Source organism: Salmo salar, chromosome ssa13 (genome assembly GCF_905237065.1).
Source record: "Salmo salar chromosome ssa13, Ssal_v3.1, whole genome shotgun sequence".
In the NCBI taxonomy this organism is placed as follows: Eukaryota; Metazoa; Chordata; class Actinopteri; order Salmoniformes; family Salmonidae; genus Salmo; species Salmo salar.
Window position 1 is genome coordinate 106,154,601 of NC_059454.1, and position 26,022 is coordinate 106,180,622.

A 26,022-nucleotide genomic window follows, 5' to 3' on the forward strand; every position below is an offset into this window, starting at 1 on the left:
TGCCCAGGCCATGTGAATTGATGGTGAAGCAAAGCGTAGGTGAATTCTTGGTCTTCACGAGGTGATGCTGTACCAAAGGTGCTGGATAAATGAAGATGTCTTAGGCTGGGTTTTTTTCACCATTTTGACCCCAAAAATTGGCACAGTTCCCATCTGCTTAAGGGGTGGCTCTCCCATAGGCACCAATGCGATTGCAGCTTGGCCTGGTCTACTTAGTTCATTGACTGTATATGAACCAGAAATAAGGAGCCAGCGAGTTGTCTCGCTTTCTCTTCGGTTTCTGTGTCTTCTACTGTTGGTACTTTGGCAACCTTATTCTCCACCCTTCTCCTGACGTGTACTTGTGCACACTCCCCGCCATGCATTCCACAATAGTGGAAACTCCCTTCAAGCCAATGCTTACGCCAATCCTATACTTTAAAAAAAATCCATGACAGGGAGTGTGTTGGTGAAGGCTATTTTTCTATTTCCTGAACCACAGCCCAACGTTGCCCTTTTTCTGAGGAGGATGTTTTGGTGTGATGCAGTGAGCCCATACATGCAACCCACAGCCTGTGGGGTTAGCTAGCTAATGTAACAGAGAACTTCGTCTTGTCTACTCTCCTGCTTTTTAAAGGTCATATTGATTGGTTGCCAAAAAAGTCAGCTACATACAGAGACGAAGGGCAACAGTAATATTTAGATAGTTAAACTATCTAGAAAGAACACAGTTTAGCTGATTTTTCTATCTGTGAAACAACAGTTTCATCCTCACTGCATGTTACGGTGTTTTGGTTTTTAAAGGTAGACTCAGCGACACAAAGTAAACATTTTAGCAGTATCAGGTCAACTTTCGCAACAACAAAGAGCGTGTAGCAAGATGTTATTCTCCTCCTCAGTCTCAGACTGTATCGTTCTTATTCATTTTCAAGGCTAACTACTGCAGAGCTGATAAGAACCCTGCTATGATCCATCTTCTTAACAACACTGATGTACCTGAGTAACCTTTTCTTTTCTGTTTCAGACGAACAAAGGAGATGAGCTGTCCAGCCGTATCCAGAGGATGCTGGGTAGTTATGAAGACGTGAACAATCCCATCACTCACCAGTGTTTGGACAGCTTCTCTAAGGACCCTCAATCTCACGTCACCACAAAGTATGGGCGGCCATCTCGCAGCCGAGACCGAGCGAAGCCTCCATTCCAGAACCCTCCTCAGTACGGGGCAAGCCAGAGCCAGAGTGGTGGTCCTCCCCGTGGCAGCCACTCTGGCCAGCCTCTGAAGAAGATCCAGGGTCCTTCCTCCTCCTACACCCAGTCCTCCCTGGGTCTCAGCCAGGGCCAGGCCTGCCCAGACCCACACCAGAGAAAGACTGAGCTCTGGCCAGACCTGAGGGAGTGTGCCAGTCTTCCTCCAGTCCTCTCCGCCTTGTCCCCCCCAGCCGAGCCCCTATCCCCCCTACATTCCAGTGACCCCAGCGACTCTGAACACCAGGACTCCCCCCTGCACCCTGAGAGGCACCCGGCCTCTCCCCTACACCCCGACTCGCACTTCCCCATGGTGTCCCCCCTGGATGACCCCCAGAAAGACATCCCGCCTCCGGCCATCGAGGGGACAACCCTGCCCTCTCAGACCTTCCCTCCACCGCTGGCCTCCAAACCCAACCTGGTTATGCCCCAGAAGCCCACAGCCTACGTCCGGCCCATGGACGGCCAAGACCAGGTGACCAGCGAGTCTCCGGACCTCAAGCCCTCCCCAGAAGACTTCCATGGGCAGTCTTATCATGAACCTTTACCAGACTTGAAAAGCACCAAGCCCAGCCTTTCCAAACTGAAGATACCATCACAGTCTATAGAGGTAAGCAGAACCATGTTCTGTTTTTAACCGCGTGTGCGTGTGCGTGTGTGCGTGTTCCTTTTTTTGACTAGCCTATATAGCCTGCTGTGTGAGAAATATCAGTTAATACCAGACGCATAATGAACACACAAGCCTGGGAGATTGGGTTTGAACTGGACTTTAGATAAGAACTGGACGGTGGACTTTAGATGGAAGAAATAGTTGGTCAGCAAAGAGAAAGATAAACATCAAACTAACAAACCTTGAACATATCCTAAAATGGAACATGTATCAGATGGACCTGTTTCTTAGTTGGTTAATATTGTACTTTTGTGTGACTCGACTTGCTCTGGAAAGTAGCACTTCGATGTTTGATCAGCTTAAAACTACAGATGGATGACAATTTTTGGAGAGACTGCATTCATGTCCAGTGTCGATGTAGCTTATTGACACACCCTGTGAGGCTAGGTCAGCTCAGTGGAAATCATGCAGAACCAAATGTCAGATTTGCATGCTCTAGTCTAGTCCTATTCTCTCTATGGGGGAATATTTCCATAATTGGCATTGATGAGACTTTGTCTGTTTCCCAAATGGCACCTTGTTCCCTACCTAGTGTACTACTTTTGAGCAGGACCCCATAGGGCTCTGATTTAAAAGCAGTGCACTATAAAGGGAATAGGGTGCCATTTGGGAAGCAGACTTTGCGGTGGGACCTCATCCTGCCTGTTTACCTGCGGGAAGAACAGAAGACGGACACCAACAGCGAAATAATCTGTCCCCTAACTTTAGTGTATTCACACGTGTGTCCTGTAGTGATGGTCATTACAGTAGTCTCCAATGATAATGAATGCTCACCGAGACAGACGGGTGACAATTTGTCTCAATAAGTGAATTCTGGCATAATTAGCCTAGTCGTTAGGGTTGTGCATCTTTCTCTTTTTCATGATGATTTCACGCGTGTCTTGATACAGGGTCGCTAGGTAGCCTAGCGGTTAAGAGCATTGGGCCAGTAACCAAAAGGTCACTAGTTCGAATCCCTGATCCGACTTGGTTAAAAAAAGAAAAATGTCTGTCTGTGCCCTTGAGCAATTGCTCCTGTCTCTCTGGATCAGCGCTAAATGGATAAGATGCATTACCTTAAGATAGTGTTCATATTCCACTTATTGCAGCATGAATGCATTTTTTTTTTTTTTCTTCAAAATAAATCTCACACACTACAATGGAAACAGGATACCCCCATAATGACAAAGTGAAAACATGTTTGCACATTTTATTGAAAGTTAAATATCTAATTGACGTAAGTATTCATACACACAGAGTCAATGCATGTCAGTGACCTTCGGCAGTTGTGAGTCCATTTTCAAGTCTTGCCATAGATTTTTCAAGTAGATTTAAGTCACAACTGTAACTCGGCCATTCGGGAACATTCATTACTTCTTGGTCGGAAACTCCAGTGTAGAATTGGCCTTGTTTTAGGTAGAGATCGGCCAATTTATGATTTTTTCAACACCGATACTGACTATTGAAGGACCAAAAAAAGTCGATACCGATTTAATCGGCCATTTAAAAAAAATAATATATATATATATGAACACTTATTTTTACTTAATATAATACATTATTTAGTTTCAAGTAAATAATGAATGTTATTTGTTTAAATAATGCAAAATTTAAGTAAAAGTGCAATATGTGCCATGTCTACTTTAGTTCCTTATTTGGTGGTTCAATATTCCCAGTAAAGAAATATTTGGTTGCAGTTATTATACAATTCCTTCGATATCATGGCTTGTTTTTTGCTCTGACATGCACTGTCAACTGTGGGACCTTTATATAGGCAGGTGTGGCTTTCCAAATCATGTCCAATCAATTGAATCTACCACAGGTGGACTCCAATCAAGTTGTAGAAACATCTCAAGGATGATCAATGATAACAGGATGCACCTGAGCTCAATGTTCGAGTCTCATAGCAAAGGGTCTGAATACTTATGTAAATAAGGTATTTCTATTTTTATTTTTAATACATTTGCTTAAATTTCTAAACCATTTTCTCTGTCATTATGGGGTATTGTGTGTAGGTTGATGAGGATTTTTATTTTAATACATTTTAGAACCAGGCTGTAATTTTAACAAAATGTAGAAAAAGTCAAGGAGTCTGAAGACTTTCCGAATGCACTGTGTATAGCACAATCAAATGGTTTTTGACCGTTTGGAAGTTTTTATGGAGTGATCTTCTCGCTTCGTCCATGCAGTGCGCCTTGCAAAAGATTCCTCGTTATACAGGGTTTAGTTGATAATTTCATATCTAAAAATGACCATATACACTGATTTTGTTTAAAGAAACACTTTCAAAGCTATTGCTGATGGTGAAATGAAACAATCCAAGTAAAATCTATTGTCAGCCCCGTTCAGCAGGTAGACAGACAGACGAGTTGTCTTCGGTAGCTTACTTTTATTCCAGTAAAACACAATTAGATGACCAGTAACCAAGGAAGTGACATGGGTTGTCACTCAATGAAGAAGACTCATCAATTGTCACAAAAGATTATGTATTTTTGGAGGGTAGAAAGAATGTAATATAATCAATAGATTTTGTAACGTTTGAATCCATTTTCAGAGCTATGCAGGCTAGATTTGGACCAATTTCACTAATCACCTCATGGCCCTCATCAAATCCAACTAGAGAATTCTCCGTCTGGTTGTTTTCACAGGGATTTTTCCGGATCAAAATGGGGCTTAGGTGGTGGGCATGGCGAAGGTGTGACACATTTTGCGATGGTTTATGCCGTATTCTTATTCTGAGTGACTCAAACATTATAGCAAAACCAATCATGACATTTTTTGGAATTTTAGAGTCTCCTTTTCAATTTGTATTTTTTTTATGTTGCCTGTCCAAGACTTTTCTATGCATAAAATAACCCTGGAAGAGCTGAGCTTGTTGACGATACTGTTTAGAGCCAAGATTATTCTCTAACTTTCTCTCCACCTAGAGAGGACATCTTCTGAGAGCAGAGCAGCACACGTCATAGTTTTATTAAGCCAGCCTTTCCAAGGCTGTCCACAATCCAGTTATATTAAACGTCTCTCTTGTGTGGAATGTGGCCAATCTCCTGTCCTCCCCCTCTACCCCCTCTCACCCTCCCTCCCACAGCCCAGGCTGCACCTGCAGCAGCTCTGCTCATTGTTGGGGCCCCTTTCTCGCCCTGCCCTGGCCCCTGCCTCGCCTGGCCCTGGTACACGTGGACACTAACCCAGCAGTGCTGATTTGGCAGGCTGCCGTTTCCACCCATTTGCGGGCGCTAATCCAGCAGAGGATAGCTGTGTAGTGACTCATAACCCCGACCCTTCAACTCACCCCCTCACTCTACAAACTGGACACGAAAAAAGCTGACGGGTCAGATAACTCCCCTAGTCATTGTCAGAGGGGCACATCTGTTCTAGATTATATATTTCTATCTGAACATTCCACAATGTTACGTCTTACTGAACACATGCAGCCCTGATGTTCCATTGATTTTGAATCCATAGTGAATGTCTTGGAGAGTGGGTGATGTTCAGGTGTTTTGTGTCTGGGGTTCCATTGGTTATCGAGCTTGAAGCTGCCTGCGCTCTCCCTCCCCGGATAATTTGAAGCATTGTGCTTCTACTCTGCTGTCTAAGCCCTGCCTCAGTCATACAGTAGTGTAATGCTTCTGCCATTTTATTTTTTTTTAAATTATTTTTATTTTATTATTATTATTTTTATTTTTAAGAATGGAATTTAGCACAATAATCTCTCTCTGGTTGTTTGCCTGGGCAACTTAGACTCTGAGACACCCGGGAACTTTAGAGTGTGGCTGAAGGTACTGAGAGAAACTGTTTGGTTCAGTACATTTCCACATAGACCTACGAACTAAAACTAAAGAAATGCCTGCTTGTGAACGATCTTCAATACGCTCAGCAAATGTTTGCTGTTTTTAAATAAAGTACTGATTTACAAAAGTGAAGCCGAGACTAAACATAGTAATAAACATAGTAAAGCGTTGGATCTGTAGCACACATGTTGGCCATAATGACGTACGCTTAGTAGTGCGGACAGTCGGGAAAGTCTTCTGGGGTCAGTGACGAGGTTGAAGTAAAGGCGCTCCGAGAAATGGGTGTGTGTGTTTGTGTGGCTTTGCACTTCAGCAAAACGCCCACACGCACGCACTGTCATTAGGCCCAGCATTCTGGTGATTGTTTAACACGCAGTGAGACGATCACAGTCAGTAGTAATACATGGTTGTTGAGGAGGCTTCTCTGTAGCCACTGGCCAAACTCAAGGTAGGCCAAACGGATTCCTAGATTTTTATCACACAGCTGTACATTTCTGAGGCTGTATTTATACATCAGCCAAATTGTTTTTTCTACTATTTGGTCTCTTAACCAATCAGATCAGATCGTTTGGCCATAATTGGGCTGCCTATGTAAACACAGCCTAAGTCTCTCACCTAGAACTGCAATGCTCAAAGTAGCTAGACTATACTACTACCTGTATGGTACACATAAGGAATGCAGTGAGGTGGTGTTGCTATGGTGATTGTTTATGTTGTGATCCAGACCGGCTTCCTGTTTGGAAACAGTCCATGCCATTGTACCCCATCCTAAATCCCCAGCGTTGGTTAGTCGTGTGTGTGTGTGTTGGAATGTGGCTGAGCAGTAGTCTGGTGGCCGACTACAGTAGTATGGGGTTTGGAAAGAAGGGTGTGTCGTGTTAACAGTAAATATGATTCATCTTGGCTACTGAGTTAAAAAAAAAAAAAATTAATCTTGACATTTCGAGGCATACTCTGTAGGATTGCCAGGGACCTCATGATACCATATCGTTACGATACTTAGGTGCTGATACAATGTGTGTTACGATTCTATATGTATTGTAATTCGATGTTCCAAACATTGCTCACCATATGTCTGCTGCATATGTCTGCTGCAGAGACATGAGAGAACTAGTTTTGATCAGTCATGGAAATAATAGTGCAGACTTTTCTTTTTTTTTTTGCTCCCTATTTAAAAACAAGATGGAGAACAAGCTATGGAAAAATACTGGGATTTCGGTTCAGATGCAGCCAACTAGCGCAAAAATTATATTGCGACATTGTCAACCCCCCCCCCCCCCTTCAAGAGGCTGAAGAAATTCGGTTTGACCCCCTAAGACCCTCACGAACTTCTACAGATGCACCGAGAACATTCTGCACTGCCTGCAACCGCACACTGCCTGCCCTCCAGGAGATCCACAGCACCCGGTGTCACAAGAAGGTAGAAGGTCAAGAAGATCAAGGACCTCTGCCACCCGAGCCACGGCCTGTTCACCCTGCTACCATCTAGAAGATCATCAAGGACCTCAGCCACCCGAGCCACGGCCTGTTCACCCTGCTACCATCTAGAAGATCATCAAGGACCTCAGCCACCTGAGCCACGGCCTGTTCACCCTGCTACCATCTAGAAGATCATCAAGGACCTCAGCCACCCGAGCCACAGCCTGTTTACCCTGCTACCATCTAGAAGGCAGAGACGGTACAGGTGCATCAAAGCTGGGACCGAGAGACTGATAGAAGCTGTTTATCTCCAGGCCATCATTAGCCAATCATTAGCCGGCCTCTGCCCGGTACCCTGCCCAGAACCTTACACTGTCCCTTTAGAGACTGCTGCCCTATATACATATTCATTGAACACTGGTCACTTGAATAATGTTTACATACTGTTTTTCCATACATTATCTATACTGAAGAACAAACTTCAATGATTTTACTGAGTTACAATTCATAAAAGTAAATTAGTCAATTTAAATACCTTTTTTTATTAGGCCCTAATTTATTGATTAGCAAACCTAATATACTAGCTAGTTAGCTAGAAAGCTAAGTGGTTAGCTTATTCCAGATTAGACGGAGTCTGAGGACAATGTGAGGGAAATGATCTCGGAGAAACTGAAGATGGACCACAGGAAGATCTGAGTTGGAGTGCGCCCACAGGACTGGAAAACCCAGCACCGGCCCAGGTGACAGGCCCAGGTGACAGGCCCAGGCCGATAGTGGTCAAGTTCCTGAGGTTCAAGGACATGGTAGCGGTTCTGGAAAGAGCCAAGAACTTGAAAGGAGCAAACATCTTCCTCAACAAGGACTATCCTGAAGCTGTGTGCCAGAAGAGAAAATAACTATCCCGGCCATGAAAGCTGCCAGAGCGCGTGGGGACATTACTTACATCTGATATGACCGGCTCATTGTCCACCCTCCCTCCCAGGAGCCTGGAAGTAATGAGAGAACCAAGCCTATGGGTTCGTAGCTTCAACCCCGCAGCACACACACGCACACACACACACACACCAAATGATTAATGGACAAAATGTATATTTAGCTTTGTTTGCTCTTCTCCATATTATACTATCTTGGAGAAGCTACCCAGGAAAGGGCTGAAAATAGCCCATATTAATATGTAGCCTTAGAAATAAGGTTCATGAAATCAATAAATTGCTAACATCAGATAGCATTCATATATTAGCTATTTTTGAGACTCGCTTAGATAATTCCTTTTATACTGCAGTAGTAACAGGAATGCTTATGGGGGAGGTGTTGCTATATATGTGTGTATATATATATATGTATGTGTGTATATGTATATGTTCGTTCGTTCGAGAAAATCTCATGTCAAGTGTTATTGAAGTGTTGTGGTTGCAGCTTCACCTGCCTCATCTAAAGCCTATTATTTTGGGGTGTTGCTATAGGCCACCAAGTGCTAACAGTCAGTGTCTAAATAATGTGTGTGAAATGCTAGATGGTGTATGTGATGTAAACACAGAGGTGTACTTTCTTGGGGACCTGAATATTGACTCTTTCATCAAGCTGTCTGCTCAAAAGGACGCTTCACTAACCAGTGCCTGTAATCTGGTTCAGGTTATTAATCAACCTACCAGGGTGTTTACAAACACTACAGGAACAAGATCATCCACATGTATTGATCACATGTTTACTAATACTGTAGAACTCTATTCTAAAGCTGTGTACACACACACACACATTGGATGTAGTGATGACAATATAGTGACTATATCTAGGAGAACCAAGGTTCCTAAAGCGGGGCCTTAAAATAGTGTTAGAGATCATACCAAAGTTATTGCTGTGACTCTTATGTGAATGGTGTAAAAAATGTGTTGGTTTGGCGTGATTTAATAAGGAACATCCAGGCGCTACTCCTTAATGAATGTATGAAATTGCTTCTTCCAATTATTGATAAACATGCAACTGTTAAACTAACTTTTTAAACTGGCTCCATGGATTAATGAGGAGTTGAAATATGGGGGGGGGGTCAGTCAAAGGGAGTGGTTAAGTCTGGCCGACTTACTGGAAATTGTGACTAAACTTAACAAAATAAGAAACGGTTATAAAGCCAATATCAATGATATGGAAAACAGCTTTGGCATACTTTAAATTACGTTATGGGTGGAAAGACACATTGAACTCCATTGAATCAGATGGCTTCCTTTCGCTTTCACTGAATCAGATGGCTTCCTTTCGCTGAATCAGATGGCTTCCTTTCGCTGAATCAGATGGCTTCCTTTCGCTGAATCAGATGGCTTCCTTTCGCTGAATCAGATGGCTTCCTTTCGCTGAATCAGATGGCTTCCTTTCGCTGAATCAGATGGCTTCCTTTCGCTGAATCAGATGGCTTCCTTTCGCTGAATCAGATGGCTTCCTTTCGCTGAATCAGATGGCTTCCTTTCGCTGAATCAGATGGCTTCCTTTCGCTGAATCAGATGGCTTCCTTTCGCTGAATCAGATGGCTTATTCATGACAAAACTATGTAATATTGGCTATTATTTTAATGATTACCTCATTGCCAAAGTGGGTGAACTTAAGCAGGAAATGCCAACAACGAACAGTGAGCCATGTATTCATGCATAAAAATAAAAAAAAATAATAATGAAAGAAAAGCATTGTAAGTTATAATTTTGTAAAGTTAGTGTGGGACAGGTGGAAAAATGATTGCTCAATACTGACAACTCCTGGCATTGACAACTAACACGGAACCCAAACCGGCTGCGCCATCGTGCATCAATTTATTTTGTCCCCCAACACCAAACGCGATCAGGACACGCAGGTTCAAATATCAAAACAAACTCTGAACCAATTACATTAATTTGGGGACAGGTCGAAAAGCATGAAATATTTATGGCAATTTAGCTAGCTTGCACTTGCTAGCTAATTTGTCTGCTGTTGCTAGCTAATTTGTCCTGGGATATAAACATTGAGTTATTTTACCTGAAATGCACAAGGTCCTCCACTCCGGCAATTAATCCACACATAAAACGGTCAACCGACTCGTTTCTAGTCATCTCTCCTCCTTTCAGGCTTTTTCTTCTCTGGACTTTATATTGCGATTGGCAACTTTCATAAATTAGGTGCATTACCGCCACTGACCTTTCGTCTTTCAGTCACCAACGTGGGTATAACCGATGGCACGTGGGTACCTGCTTCTATAAACCAATGAGGAGATAGGAAAGGCAGGACTTGCAGCGCGATCTGTGTCACAAATAGAACTGACTTCTATTTTTAGCCCTTGGCAACGCAGATGCTCGTTGGCGCGCATGAGCAGTGTGGGTGCAATAATTGGATAATATAGATTTCTAAATGTATTTTGTAACGCTCGCGTACGCAACGCGGTGTAGTCAGGGTATTAGATGGAAAGCTGCTGAGGATGGTAGCTGACTCTATAGCCACTCCTATCTTTAATCTGAGCCTAGAGGAAAGTCTTTGTCCTCAGGCCTGGAGGGAAGCCAAAGTCATTCCGCTACCCAAGAGTGGTAAAGCGGCCTTTACGTGCTCTAACAGCAGACCTATAAGCTGCCAGCTCTTAGTAAACAGTTTGATATTATTTTTTTTTTACCAAATACAATGCTATTGCTCAGTAAACAAATTAACAGGCTTGTAGAAAAAGGCAATCAACATGTTCTGACTGCACTGATACACATGACTGATTGGTTGCAAAATATTGACGATAAAATGATTGTGGGAGCTGTACTGTTAGATTTCAGTGCAGCCTGTTGAGAACTTGTTTTATGGCTTTTCAACCTTTGCTATATCGTGGATTCAGAGCTATGTATCTAATAGAACTGAGGGTTTTCTTTAATGGGATGTCAAACATGTAGGCCCTCTAGTTGAAATATTTTACCGACGACACGCCACTGGCATTAAAGCCTGTTCTTTATCTATTTGAGATTCTTCAAAGTAGCCACCCTTTGCCTTGATGACAGCTTTGAACACTCTTGGCATTTTCTCAACCAGTTTTATGAGGTAGTCACCTGGAATGCATTTCAGTTAACAGGTGTGCCTTGTTATAAGTGAATTTTGTGGAATTTCTTAATGCCAGTCAGTTGTGTTGTGATGAGGTAGGGGTGATAGCCCGATTTTGGTAAAATACCATGTCCATATTATGGCAAGAACAGCTCAAATAAGCAAAGAGAAACGACAGTCCATTACTTTAAGACATGAAGATCAGTCAATCTGGAAAATTTCATAGACTTTGAAAGTTTGTTCAAGTGCAGTTGTAAAAACCAAGCGCCATGATGAAACTGGCTCTCATGAGGACTGCCACAGGAAAGGAAGACCCAGAGTTACCTCTGCTGCAGAGGTTCAAGTAACAGACACATCTCAACATCAACTGTTCAGAGGAGACTGTGTGAATCAGGCCTTTATGGTGAAATTGCTGCAAAGAAACCCCAACTAAAGGATGCCAATAAGAAGAGACTTGCTTGGGCCAAGAAACACGAGCAATGGACATTAACCGGTGGAAATCTGAGCTTGCCTTTGTGAGACGCAGAGTAGGTGAACTGATGATCTCCACGAGTGGTTCCCACCGTGAAGCATGGAGGAGGAGGTATGATGGTGCTTTGCTGGTGAAACTCTGATTTATTTAGAATTCAAGGCACACGCTACCACAGCGTTCTGCAGCGACATGCCACACCTCCAGGCTGTGTAAGGGCTATTTGACCAAGAAGGAGAGTGATGGAGTGCTGCATCAGATGACCTGGCCTCCACAATCACCCAACCTTAACCCAATTGAGATGGTTTGGGATGAGTTGGACCGCAGAGTGAAGGAAAAGCAGCCAACAAGTGCTCAGCATATGTGGGAACTCCTTCAAACTGTTGAAAAAGCATTCCTCATGAAGCTGGTTGAGAGAATGCCAATAGTGCAAAGCTGTCAAGGGAAAGGGTGGCTACTTAAGAAATCAAAATATATTTTTGGGTTACTACATGATTCCATATGTGTTATTTCTTAGTTTTGATTTCTTCAATATTATTCTACAATAGTAAAAATAAAAACCCTTGCATGAGTTGGTGTCCAAACTTTTGACTGGTACTGTACACGTTAGCAACCACAGCTAATGAAGTCACCGAAGCCCATAACGAGGCGTTGCAGTCAGTTTTGGAATGGGTGGGCAGTATTAAGCTGGTCCTAAACATCTCTAAAACTTAAAGCATTGTATTTGGTACAAATCATTCCCTCAGCGCTAGACCTCAGCTGAATCTGGTAATGAATGGTGTGGCTGTTGAACAAGTTCAAGAAACGAAATTGCTTGGTGTAACCTTGGCTTGTAAACTGTCATGGTTAGAACCATATAGATTCAGTGGTTGTAAAGATGGGGAAAGGTCAGTCCGTAGTAGATGTTCTGCTTTTTTGACACCACACAACACAAAGCAAGTCCTGCGGGCTCTAGTTTTATCTTGATTATTGTCCAGTCATGTGGTCAAGTGCTGCTAAAAAATACATAGTTAAGCTTTAGCTGACCCAGAACAGAGCGGCACGTCTTGCTCTTTATTATAGTCAGAGAGCTGATTTTATAAATACTATACTACTATAAATACTATGCATGCCAGTCTCTCTTGGCTAAGAGTTGAGTAGCGACTGACTGCATCACTTCTTCTTTTTATAAGAAAGTGTTGATAACGCACAGCTCTGACACGCACACTTACCTCACCAGACATGCCACCACGGGTCTCTTCACAGTCCCCAAATCCAGAACAAATTCAAGAAGGCCTGCAGTATTATATAGAGCCCTTATTACATGCAACTCTGTTCCATCTCATATTGCTCAAATAAACAGCAAACCTGGTTTAAAAAAATATATAAATCGACACCTCACGACACAAGGCCTCTCCCTGATTTGACGTAGATAGTTTGTGTGTATGTATTGATATTAGAGGTCGACCGATTTTATGATTTTTTTGATATCGATTATTGGAGGACAAAAAAAGTCCATGCCGATTATTATTTTTTTTTTTTGTTTTATTATTCATTTATTTTTTATTTATTATTTTATTTATTTATTTTTATTATTTTTTATGTATGTATGTGTTGTAATAATGACAATTGCAACCATACTGAATGAACTTTTATTTTAACTTAATATAATGCATCGATAAAATCAATTTAGTCTCAAATAAATAATGAAACGTGTTCAATTTGGTTTAAATAATGCAATAACAAAGTGTTGGAGAAGAAAGTGAAAGTGCAATATGTGCCATGTACAAAAGCTGATGTTTAAGTTCCTTGCTCAGAACATGAAAGCTGGTGGTTCCTTTTAACATGAGTCTTCAATATTCCCTGGTAAGAAGTTTTAGGTTGTAGTTATTTTAGGACTATTTCTCTCTCTACCATTTTGTATTTCATATACCTTTTGACTATTGGATGTTCTAATAGGTACTTTAGTATTGCCAGCCTAATCTCGGGAGTTGATAGGCTTGAAGTCATAAACAGCGCAATGGTTGAAGCATTGTGAAGAGCTGCTGGCAAACGCAGGAAAGTGCTGTTGGAATGAGTGCTCTACGAACATGCTGCTGCCTACCACCGCTCAGTCAGACTGCTCTATCAAATCATAGACTTAATTATAATATAATAACGCACAGAAATACGAGTCATAGGTCATTAATATGGTCAAATCAGGAAACTATAATTTCAAAAACAAAACGTTTATTCTTTCAGTGAAATACGGAACAGTTCTGTATTTTATCTAACGGGTGGCATCCCCTAAGTCTAAATATTGCTGTTACATTGCACAACCTTGAATGTTACGTAAAATTCTGGCAAATTAGTTCGCAACGAGCCAGGCGGCCCAAACTGTTGCATATACCCTGACTCTGTGTGCAATGAACGCAAGAGAAGTGACACCATTTCCCTAGTTTAATATTGCCTGCTAAGATGAATTTCTTTTAGCTAAATATGCAGGTTTAAAAAAATATACTTCTGTGTATTGATTTTAAGAAAGGCATTGATGTTTATGGTTAGGTACACATTGGTGCAACGACAGTGCTTTTTTTTCTCGCAAATGCGCTTGTTAAATCACCCGTTTGGCGACGTAGGCTGTGATTCAATGATAAATTTAACAGGCACCGCATCGATTTATATGCAACGCAGGACAAGCTAGATAAACTAGTATTATCATCAACCATGTGTATTTAGCTTGTGATTATGTTAAGATTGATTGTTTTTTTTATAAGATATGTTTAATGCTAGCTAGCACCTTAGCATGTCTCCTTGCTGCACTCGCATAACAGGTGGTCAGCCTGCCACACAGTCTCCTCGTTGAGTGCAATGTAATCAGCCATGATCGGTGTCCAAAAATGCCGATTACCAACTGTTATGAAAACTTGAAATCGGTCCTAATTAATCGGCCATTCCGATTAATCGGTCTACCTCTAATTGATAGACTATATATATATATATTAGACCTAGATTGTGTGTGTGTATGTATGTACACACATTTAAAAAAACAGCACATATATGATAGATATACATCTATCTATCATATATGTGCTGTTTTTTTAAATGTGTGTACTTCTGTTCTTGTCTATTTTTAATGCTCTGTTATGTAATGTACTGTGTGGACATGTGGAAGAGTAGTGGTGGCTTTCGCAAACGCTAATGGGGATCCTAATAAAATACAAATATTTGAAAAGCAACCTTGCTAACAGCTGAGAATCCCCTCCTGGATCAAGAGCGTTGCTGTCTCTAATATTTGGTTTGTGCGTGCAGCAAACAGAGTAATTTTTTTTTTTAGTTAGTTGTATAACTTTATGAGCTGGGATGTCTGTCCTACAAATAGTTTTCGGACTGTATAAAATGTTTGCAATGCGCTCGTTAGCGTTTCTCTATAGGATGTTTTTACATACACTTGTTAGCATTGCTGACCTTCGGATTACAGAAGCCCAGTGGGGTTTTGAAAATAGAGGCCCTTGTGTTCAGTGCCAAATATCCCGGTATGACCATCTGGATACCGCCCAAGCCTACAGTATTCTAGCCATGGATCATCCTATATAACTACTGCTGAACACTGTTTCTATTCATATACGGTCCATACTGTCAATACACACCATTGACATACATACAGTTGAAGTCAGAAGTTTACATACACCTTAGCCAAATACATTTAAACTCCGTTTTTCACAGTTCCTGATATTTAATCCTTGTAACAAATATCTTGTCTTTGGTCTGTTAGATCACCACTTTATTTTAAGAATGTGAAATGTCAGAATAGTAGTAGAGTGATTTATTTCATCACATTCCCAGTGGGTCAGAAGTTTACATACACTCAATTAGCATTTGGTAGCATTGCCATTAAATTGTTTAACTTGGGTCAAACATTTTGGGTAGCCTTCCACAAGCTTCCCACAATAAGTTGGGTGAATTTTGGCCCATTCCTCCTGACAGAGCTGGTGTAACTGAGTCAGGTTTGTAGGCCTCCTTGCTCAAACACACTTTTTCAGTTCTACCCACACATTTTCTATAGGATTGAGGTCAGGGCTTTGTGATGGCCACTCCAATACCTTGACTTTGTTGTCCTTAAGCAATTTTAAGCCAACTTTGGAAATATGCTTGGGGTCATTGTCCATTTGGAAGACCCATTTGCGACCAAGCTTTAACTTCCTGACTAATGTCTTGAGATGTTGCTTCAACATATCCACATCATTTTCCTGCCTCATGATGCCATCTATTTTGTGAAGTGCACCAGTCCCTCCTGCAGCAACGTACCCCCACAACATGCTGCCACCCCCATGCTTCACGGTTGGGATGGTGTTCTGCGGCTCGCAAGTTTCCCCATTTTTTAATTTTTTTTCTCCTCCAAACATAACGATGGTCATTATGGCCAAACAGTTCTATTTTTGTTTCATCAGACCAGAGGACATTTCTCAAAAAGTACGATCTTTGTCCCCATGTGCAGTTGCAAACCGTAGTCTGGCTTTTTTATGGGGGTTTTGGAGCAGTGTCTTCTTCCTTGCTGAGCGGCCTTTCAGGTTATGTCGATATAGGACTTGTTTTACTGTGGATATAGATACCTTTTGTACCGGTTTCCTCAAGCATCTTCACAAGGTCCTTTTCTGTTGATCTGGGATTGATTTGCACTTTTCGCACCAAAGTACGTTCATCTCTAGGAGACAATGTGTCTCCTTCCTGAGCGGTATGGCTGCGTGGTCCCATGGTGTTTATACTTGCGTACTATTGTTTGTACAGATGAACGTGGTACCTTCAGGCATTAAGAAATTGCTCCCAAAGATGAACCAGACTTGTGGAGGTCTACAATATTTTTTCTGAGGTCTTGGTTGATTTCTTTTGATTTTCCCATGATGTCAAGCAAAGAGGCACTGAGTTTGAAGGTAGGCCTTGAAATGCATCCACAGGTACACCCCCAATTGACTCAAATGATGTCAATTAGCTTATCAGAAGCTTCTAAAGCCATGACATTTTCTGGAATTTTCCAAGCTGTTTAAAGGCAGTCAACTTAGTGTATGTAAACTTCTGACCCACTGGAATTGTGACACAGTGAAATAATCTGTCTAAACAGTTGTTGGAAAAATTACTTGTGTCATGCACAAAGTAGATGTCCTAACCGACTTGCCAAAACTATAGTTTGTTAACTTCTTTGGGGCGGTATTTTGATGTCCGGTTGAGAAGCATGCCCTAAGTAAACTGCCTGCTACTCAGGCCCAGAAGCTAGGATATGCATATAGAAAACACTAATGTTTCTAAACTGTTAAAATAATGTCTGAGTATAACAGAACTGAAATGGCAGGCGAAACCCCGAGGACACCCCCCCCAAAAAAGGATTTCATCATACAACTGATTTCAATGGCTGGCACTTTTATAATGGGGCGAAATCGTGCCCGATTGCAGTTCCTAGGGCTTCCACTAGATGTCAACAGTCTTTAGAAAGAGGTTCATGCTGGTTTTTGGAAAAATGAGCCAGAAATTGTAGTTTTTCCAGGTGGCTCCCATTTTGGCTGTAGTGTTTCCAAGCGTGTGAATGAGAGCGAGTTCTTTGTTATTTTTTTCCGGTAAAGACAATAACGATTCTCCGTCTTAAATTTGATCATTTATTTGCGTATTGGGGTACTTAATGTTTGATTATAAACGTTGATTGACTTGTTTGGATAAGTTTATTGGTAATGTTTGGGATTCATTTTGTATGCATTTTGAAGGAGTGAAACCGAGTGGATTTTTGACTGAAGCGCGCCAGCTAAACTGAGTTTTTATGGATATAAAGAAGGACATCATTGAACAAAAGGACCATTTGTAATGTAACTGGTACCTTTTGGAGTGCCAACAGAAGAAGATCTTCAAAGGTAAGGCATATATTATATCGCTGTTTCTGACTTTCGTGTCGCAACTCCCTGGTTGAAAATGATTTGTTATGCATTTGTGTGCTGGGCGCTGTCCTCAGATAATCGCATGGTTTGCTTTCGCCGTAAAGCCTTTTTGAAATCTGACACGGCGGCTGGATTAACAACAAGTTAAGCTTTATTTTGATGTATTGCACTTGTGATTTCATGAAAGTTTAATGTTTATAGTAATTTCATTTGAATTTGGCGCTCTGCAATTCCACCGGAAATTGCTAGCATCCCACTAGTCCGCAAGTAGTTAACAAGACATTTGTGGAGTGGTTGAAAAACGAGTTTTAAATGACTCCAACCTAAGTGTATGTAACCTTACGACTTCAACTGTATATATTTATATTCCGGACTCACATTGCTCTTTTTGATACTGCTCATTCTGTCTTAATTATTTTATAAACTTGTGGATGTGTGTGTTGCGAGATATTGCTGCTCTGTTGTAACTAGAAACATAAGCATTTCGCTGCACCTGCGATAACATCCACAAATCTGTGTATGCCACATATAAACTTTGATTTACATGTTAGGTTGGGATGCCCCTCTCTCTTCGCCCAGCCCCAGGTGGTGTAGTTCTGTCTGAGCAGTAGTAGCCAGCGAACGCCCACACACACACACACACACACACACACACACACTCCCCTCCTTTTCTAAAGACTAAATCCTGGAACCCTTGATGTGTGGCTATCTACATTTAATGACCTAGTCAGCACTGGTTGGCTAAGTATTAAGTGGCTCTCCGGTCCAGGCTGTGTTTGTGCTGTGGTGTGGCATTGTTCACTCCAACAGAGAGAAAAGCCCTCCCCCACCCCTCCACGCTTAGTGCTGTTTGTGTGGTAGCCAGCCAGGCAGCTATTGACCTCAGCTGCCACTGAGAGCTTGCCAGCAGCAGTTCTCCACTCAGCCCTCCCTTCAGCAGCACAATACATTTGCTTTGTCATCACCACCTTACGTAACTATTGCTGTGAGCTGAGTGAGGACCACTTTAGTCCCCTTATCTGAAACATGGAAACCTGAGGGAGGGGGAGGGGGGGGACACAGCGAAAGACTTGTCACACAACACCATGTTTTCTGCTGAAACTTTTTGTTGTTGAGTAGAAATACCGTATCGGAGACATAATCCCTTCCACAGTTTTTATAAACAAATATTTCACTTCAAGATGGTATGTTGGAGTACAGTAGTTGGTCACTAACCCCTAACCACTGTTATTGTGCAGCAGTAGTCTGAGGAGAAGAAGTCTGATTTGTATTGCCTGTGGTTTGACATCTCTACTGTTTTGTGGTGTTTGTCCCAAAATGGCACCCTATCCCCTACATAGTGCACTACTTTTGATTTAGAAACCATAGGGTCCTGGTCAAAAATAGTGCACTATTTGGGGGTGTAGCCTAGGAGTCAGTGGGTAATTGTCTGAGTGCTGTTATGTTGATGAGTCAGTCTGTCTGACAGACAAAACACCTACACAGTTGAATTAAATCTAATTTAACTCACTGTTGTGTGTAGAGGGGTGCTGGAACTATGCAAGCGACTTCATCTTAACCACATTACACTCTTGAGTAATGCAACAATTAACAAGCATGTGCAGACAAAGAGTTTATTTTTCTCATCTGTAGGCTACACTCCTTTCATTTTTATCTTCAAGACAAAAGTGCAGAGTTGTTAACAGCATGTCTTTAAGTAACATTAGCCTATTAAAAAATACATATTCATATGAGAGGGTTAATCGTTAAAGTACGGTACACTTACTGTACAACATTACAACTAACCAGACTGCATTTTTATCAATATCATGCAAATCATTACATATGGTAAAAGCAAATTGTGACAGAAAACGGGGGTACAAGTGAATTCACGTCAGGTTGACAGATGCAGGTAGCCTAGAGCAGCCTACTGATTACAACCGCAGGTAGCCTAGAGCAGCCTACTGATAACAACCGCAGCTGCAGGTAGACTAGAGCAGCCTACTGATAACCACGCAGCTGCAGGTAGACTAGAGCAGCCTACTGATAACAACAGCTACAGGTAGCATGGAGCAGCCTACTGATGACAACCACAGGTAGCCTAGAGCAGCCTACTGATGACAACCACAGGTAGCCTAGAGCAGCCTACTGATGACAACCGCAGGTAGCCTAGAGCAGCCTACCGACGACAACCGCAGGTAGCCTAGAGCAGCCTACCGACGACAACCGCTGAAATCACCACAATGTTACAAATGAAAGACAATACAAATAGGATATGTTTAGATGGTATCGTCATAAAAATATATATTTTACAAAGTTGGCGGTGAGGATGGGGTTCCATAGTTTTAGGCAGCTACTGCTGAATTTAACATACTGCACTTTCCAGTTTAAACTCTCTGAAATATTCAGAACATTTCTACATTTTACAGATTATACAGAAACATTGCTTTGCTATTACCATTTATACTGTAGGAGTGTTGGGCTGAACGAGATTCTGTTTTACACAGTCCTGCTTTGAGCGAGGCAACTGTCGGGCACGACCTCCGGAGGTAACGTTAGCGCACGAGACGTGAGAATTTTGCAAGTTTACTTCACAATAATGTCTTGAGAATCGATCCCTCTCAAAATTTTGTAGTGAAAAAAAGATGGAGGAAGATAATAATTTCCAATGACATCAACCAGTTAGTAGGCAATGCTTACTCATAATTGGTTAAAACCACACGATGTACACCGCTGTCATTGAAAACACATTGTCCTCTATCTTTACTATGAAACATAATGTGTAATTTTCACATGTTGGTTGTGCTGGAGATAAATATGAAGTAGATTTATTTTATTTTTAAAGCTAATTTTGCTGCAATTCTGTGCATTTTGTCATGGTTAGTGTTATTTTGCTCAAACAAAATAATATAATCAATACTCTCTAAATTCTTGGGTTTTTGGAATTTTTTTAAATTCATGCTGACTGTCTAGCTCAGTGTTTCCAAGCTATGGGTCACGAGACACTGTGAATTAAAATACATTTGCGCTTGGTTCATGGAACCGAGGTTACCTCAGTAGCTGCTAGATGCGTCAGGAACACTGTCCTATCTCCCCCGACAACCATGGAACTCCAAACGCGCAGTGCCTTGGAAAATATTCATTTATTTTATTTTTTTGCTCAGCAATCGACACAAAATACCAAATAATGACAAAGCGCAAAACATTTTTTAGATTTACACAAGTATTCAAATCCTTGGCTATGAGACTCAATTGAGCTCAGGTGCATCCTGTTTCCATTGATCATCCTTGATATTTGAAAAAATAGATTATAGTACACTTGTGGTAAATTGATTTGACATGACTTGGAAAGGCACACACCTGTCTATATAAGGTCCCACAGTTGACAGTGCATGTCAGAGCAAAAACCAAGCCATGATGTCGAAGGAATTGTCCGTAGAGCTCAGATAGGATTGTGTCGAGGCACCGATCTGGGGAAGGGTACCAAAACATTTCTGCAACATTGAAGGTCCCCAAGAACACAGTGGCCTCCATCATTCTTAAATGAAAGATGTTTTAGAACCACCAAGACTCTTCCCAGAGCTGGCCACCAGACCAAACTGAGCAATCGGGGGAGAAGGGCCTTGGTCAGGGTGGTGACCAAGAACCTGATGGTCACTCTGGCAGAGTTCCTCTGTGGAGATGGTTGTCCTTCTGGAAGGTTCTCCCATCTCTGCAGCACTACACCAAGCAGGCCTTTATGGTAGAGTGTCCAGACGGAAGCCACTCCTCGGTAAAAGGCACTTGGCAGCAGTGATGTAAAAAGTACCATAGTGTCATATTTGAGTAAAAGATGCCATAATAGAAAATGAGTCAAGTGGAAGTCACCCTTGAAAAAAAGTTTTGGGGTTTAAATATACTTAGGTATCAAAAGTAAGAGTATAAATAATTTCAAATGCCTTATATTAAGCAAACTAGATAGCACTGTTTTATTTACAACACTCAGACATAATTTACAAACGATGCATTTGTGTTTAGTGAGTCCACCAGATCAGAGGCAGTAGGGATGACCAGGGATGTTTTCTTGATGAATGCATATATTTGACCATTGTCCTGTCCTGCTAAGCATTCAACATTCAAAAAAAGTACTTTTGGGTGTTAGCGAAAATGTATGGATTAAAAAGTACGTTTATTTTCTTCAGGAATGTAGTTAAGTAAATGTTGTCAAATATAAAATCAGCAATAAAAGAAATGTCCCTTTTTCAGGATCCTGTCTTTCAAAGATAATTAGTAAAAATCCAAATACCTTCACAGACAGATCTTCATTGTAAAGGGTTTTAACCTCTATGGGCTAGGTGGGACGCTTGCGTCCCAACAGCCACTGCCAGCCTGTGGCGCGATTTTCAAAACCTTAAAAATCCTATTACTTCAATTTCTCAAACATATGACTATTTTACAGCCATTTAAAGACAAGACTCTCGTTAATCTAACCACACTGTCCGATTTCAAAAAGGCTTTACAACGAAAGCAAAACATTAGATTATGTCAGCAGAGTACCAAGCCAGAAATAATCAGACACCCATTTTTCAAGCCAGCATATAATGTCACCAAAACCCAGAAGACAGCTAAATGCAGCACTCACCTTTGATGACTTCATCAGATGACAACCCTAGGACATTATGTTATACAATACATGCATGTTTTGTTCAATCAAGTTCATATTTATATCAAAAACCAGCTTTTTACATTAGCATGTGACGTTCAGAACTAGCATACCCCCGCAAACTTCCGGGGAATTCGCTAACATTTTACTAAATTACTCACGATAAACATTCACAAAAAGCATAACAATTATTTTAAGAATTATAGATACAGACCTCCTCTATGCACTCGATATGTCCGATTTTAAAATAGCTTTTTGGTGAAAGCACATTTTGCAATATTCTAAGTACATAGCCCAGCCATCACGGGCTCGCTATTTAGACACCCGGCAAGTTTAGCACTCACCATAATCATATTTACTATTATAAAAGTTTGATTACCTTTTGTTGTCTTCGTCAGAATGCACACCCAGGACTGCTACTTCAATAACAAATGTTGGTTTGGTCCAAAATAATCCATCGTTATATCCGAATAGCGGCGTTTTGTTTGTGCGTTCCAGACACTATCCGAAATAGTGAAGAAGTGTCGCGCGCATGGCGCAATTCGTGACAATAAAATTCTAAATATTCCATTACCGTACTTCGAAGCATGTCAACCGCTGTTTAAAATCAATTTTTACGACATTTTTCTCGTAGAAAAGCGATAATATTCCGACAGGGAATCTCCTTTTCGGCAAACAGAGGAAAAAATCCCAAAGGCGGGGGCGGTCGGGGTCACGCGCATAAGCCCAGTGTCCCTTGATCGGCCACTTGAGAAAGGCGATAATGTGTTTCAGCCTGGGGCTGGAATGACGACATTCTGTTTTTTCCCGGGCTCTGAGCGCCTATGGACGACGTGGGAAGTGTCACGTTAGAGCAGAGATCCTTAGTAAATGATAGAGATGGAAAAGAAGTTCAAGAAATGGTCAGACAGGCCACTTCCTGTAAAGGAATCTCTCAGGTTTTGACCTGCCATTTGAGTTCTGTTATACTCACAGACACCATTCAAACAGTTTTAGAAAATGTAGGGTGTTTTCTATCCATATGTAATAAGTATATGCATATTCTAGTTACTGGGTAGGAGTGGTAACCAGATTAAATCGGTATGTTTTTTATCCAGCCGTGTCAATACTGCCCCCTAGCCCTAACAGGTTAACACTGTTTCCCATGCTTGTTCAATGAACCAGAAACAATTAATGAACATGCACCTGTGGAACGGTCGTTAAGACACTAACAGCTTACAGACGGTAGGCAATTAAGGTCAGTTATTAAAACTTAGGACACTAAAGAGGCCTTTCTACTGACTCTGAAAAACACCAAAAGAAAGATGCCCAGGGTCCCTGCTCATCTGTGTGAACGTGCCTGTGTGGGGATGTTTTTCAGCGGCAGGGACTGGGAGACTAGTTGGGATCAAGGGCAAGATCAATGGAGCAAAGTACAGAGCGATCCTTGATGAATACCTGCTCTTTGAGTGGCCCAACCAGAGCCCGGTCTTGAACCCAATCGAACATCTCTGGAAAGACCTGCAAATAGCTGAGATCCTCGATGGAAACCTGTTCAGGACTTCAGACTGGGGTGAAGGTTCACCTTCTAACAGGCCAATGACCCTAAGCCAAGACAACGCAGGAGTGGCTTTGGGACACGTCCTTGAGTGGCCAAGCATGAGCTCAGACTTGAACCCGATCGACCATCTCTGGAGAGACCTGAATATAGCTGTGCAGCAATGCTCCCCATCCAACCAGACAGAGCTTGAGAGTATCTGCAGAGAAGAATGGGAGAAACTCCCCAAATACAGGTGTGCCAAGCTGGTAGCGTCATACCCAAGAAGACTCGGCTGTAATTGCTGCCAGAAGTGCTTCAACAAAGTACTGAGTAAAAGATCTGAATACCTTTGCAAATATATTTCCAGTTAATTATTTTTTTTATACATTTGCAAACAAACAAAAGTTTTTGGCTTGTCATTGTGGGATATTGTGTGTAAATTGAGGTGGGGGGACCCATTTAATCCATTTTAGAATAAGGCTGTAACAACGTAAAATGTGGAAGAAGTCAAGGGGTCTCAATACTTTCCGAATGCACTCTATATACCTTCTGTTTCCCTCTACAATGTCCACAAGCCTCATTAGAACAGAGTGGACGAGACCAGACACTAAGACCGGGGGGGGAAAGAACCTCAATGATGAGCTGCTTTTCTACACAGAAATTCATTTAAAAAAATTATTGCCTGATGATTCTTTTGAACTTCCCAATACCTTTTCTGAATTATTTGTCACTTCAAACCATACTTCTTTCACAATAAAAGACCGTCAAAAGTACTGTTAGACTGATTTGTAATTGACTGTCATAACCCCAATTAAAACAAAAAACAACTAAAGAACCATTGGCATTAGATTACATCATTCTACATGGTGTGGTTGCATATCTATATATTTTTTTGTATCAAAATGGGGTCAAGGGTCAAAAGTTTGGGAACCCCCTGGTTTAGCTTTTATTTTGGTGATTTTTGTTAGTTCCCGAAGATGGTTATTTAATAATATAGTGATCCATTATCTTTTCTTCATGTTAGATATCTACCTGTTTTTATATCTGGATGTAGTTGAAGTTTACACTGAAAGCATATTTTCATCCCCAATGTATAGTTTTAAAAAAATATATATGTTTTTAACACTGTTTGGACTTAGACGACCCTGAAAAAACCGCTTAGGTGGCCCGCCCAAGGATTACAATGGCAGAAAAATCCCTGACATGATGTAATTTAGGCCTACATCTTTTAAAAGTCTGTCTTTGGTACTCTATAGGCTACTGAAACCAGGCAGTTGAAATGTTTCACTGAAAACTGCCTGGCTCAGCTGACTAAGCTGAAGTGACAACTGAATACTGTTGTTTTGTTTTGTCAGAATGTGTCCCACAATGTTAATCTGATAAAATAATTTGATGCGCCGCTACATCGTTCCTGCCTTGTTTTTACATTCCTATCAATGAATAGCCTAAATCATGTAAGCCTTTTAGTTGACACGTCTGTGCACTCAAGACATTGCTGTTCTTATAAGAAACAACTTAAAAAGTTGCTGTAAACAATTATCCCAAATCTTGAACATTTATTTGTTTGTGTGACATACAATGACGAGAGAGAGAGAACTAAAAAGGCAAGTTGTTAAATATGAAAGTCCACCCAAAAAGGCAAATTCTTTGATTGTCCGAACTTGAACTGAAATCCTGTGACCATCTTTGAGCTCTGAGATTCCAATCATGGAGAACACACACACACACACACACACACACACACACACACACACACACACCCTGTCCTGGCCTCAGACTGACCTCTGAGAAGGGGCCTCTTCTCAAGCTCACTGGGCTGTATCGTGTGTGTGTGTGTGTGTGTGTGTGTGTCAGGGGAAAGTCACATGATCGTAGTTGTTTCAGAGCATTTACCACCATGCCTGTGTTATGTATGTGTTTTGTTCAAGCTTCCCCTATTGGCTGGTTTCTGTGTCACTCAAACAGTGTTGTGCTGCCTTCCAGACGCCGTCAAATGAAGCTGACTGTGTGGAAGACATTCTGAGGGTAAGCACTTCTCAAATCTTTACTAATGAATCGTGGAGAGGTGGAGGTGGCTCAGTTTGCTAGTGTTCATTATCATCATGGCTAAATAGGGATTTAGCCGCTGAGCACTTTTCACATTCTTGTGTTAAATCCAACCCATGTTTAAAGAGCTAGCTAGCTAGCTAGCATTTATTCAGGACAGAACCCCACTTCATGTGCTGTATGAATGAGTCATAGGTGTCCTGCTGGGTAGGGTAGTTAGTCCTCCTCTCTGGGTCCTGCTGGGCAGGGTAGTTAGTCCTCCTCTCTGGGTCCTGCTGGGTAGGGTAGTTAGTCCTCCTCCTCTCTGGGTCCTGCTGGGTAGGGTAGTTAGTCCTCCTCGTCTCTGGGTCCTGCTGGGTAGGGTAGTTAGTCCTCC

The 26,022-nt window shown here is 41.6% G+C and overlaps 1 protein-coding gene across 3 annotated transcripts in view; it reads left to right on the plus strand.

Annotated features, from left to right (window-relative positions):
• LOC106568507 (AF4/FMR2 family member 1) overlaps positions 1–26,022 on the plus strand; it is a 72,147-nt gene that overhangs the window by 17,875 nt on the left and 28,250 nt on the right. For 2 of the 3 annotated variants that reach the window (XM_014138925.2, XM_014138926.2), the window contains exons 3-4: positions 1,004–1,834; positions 25,566–25,625. In XM_014138925.2, the coding sequence (XP_013994400.2) occupies positions 1,004–1,834; positions 25,566–25,625 (891 nt within the window). The remainder of the gene's footprint in view (positions 1–1,003; positions 1,835–25,565; positions 25,626–26,022) is intronic. The other variant, XM_014138927.2, reaches the window with a different exon arrangement.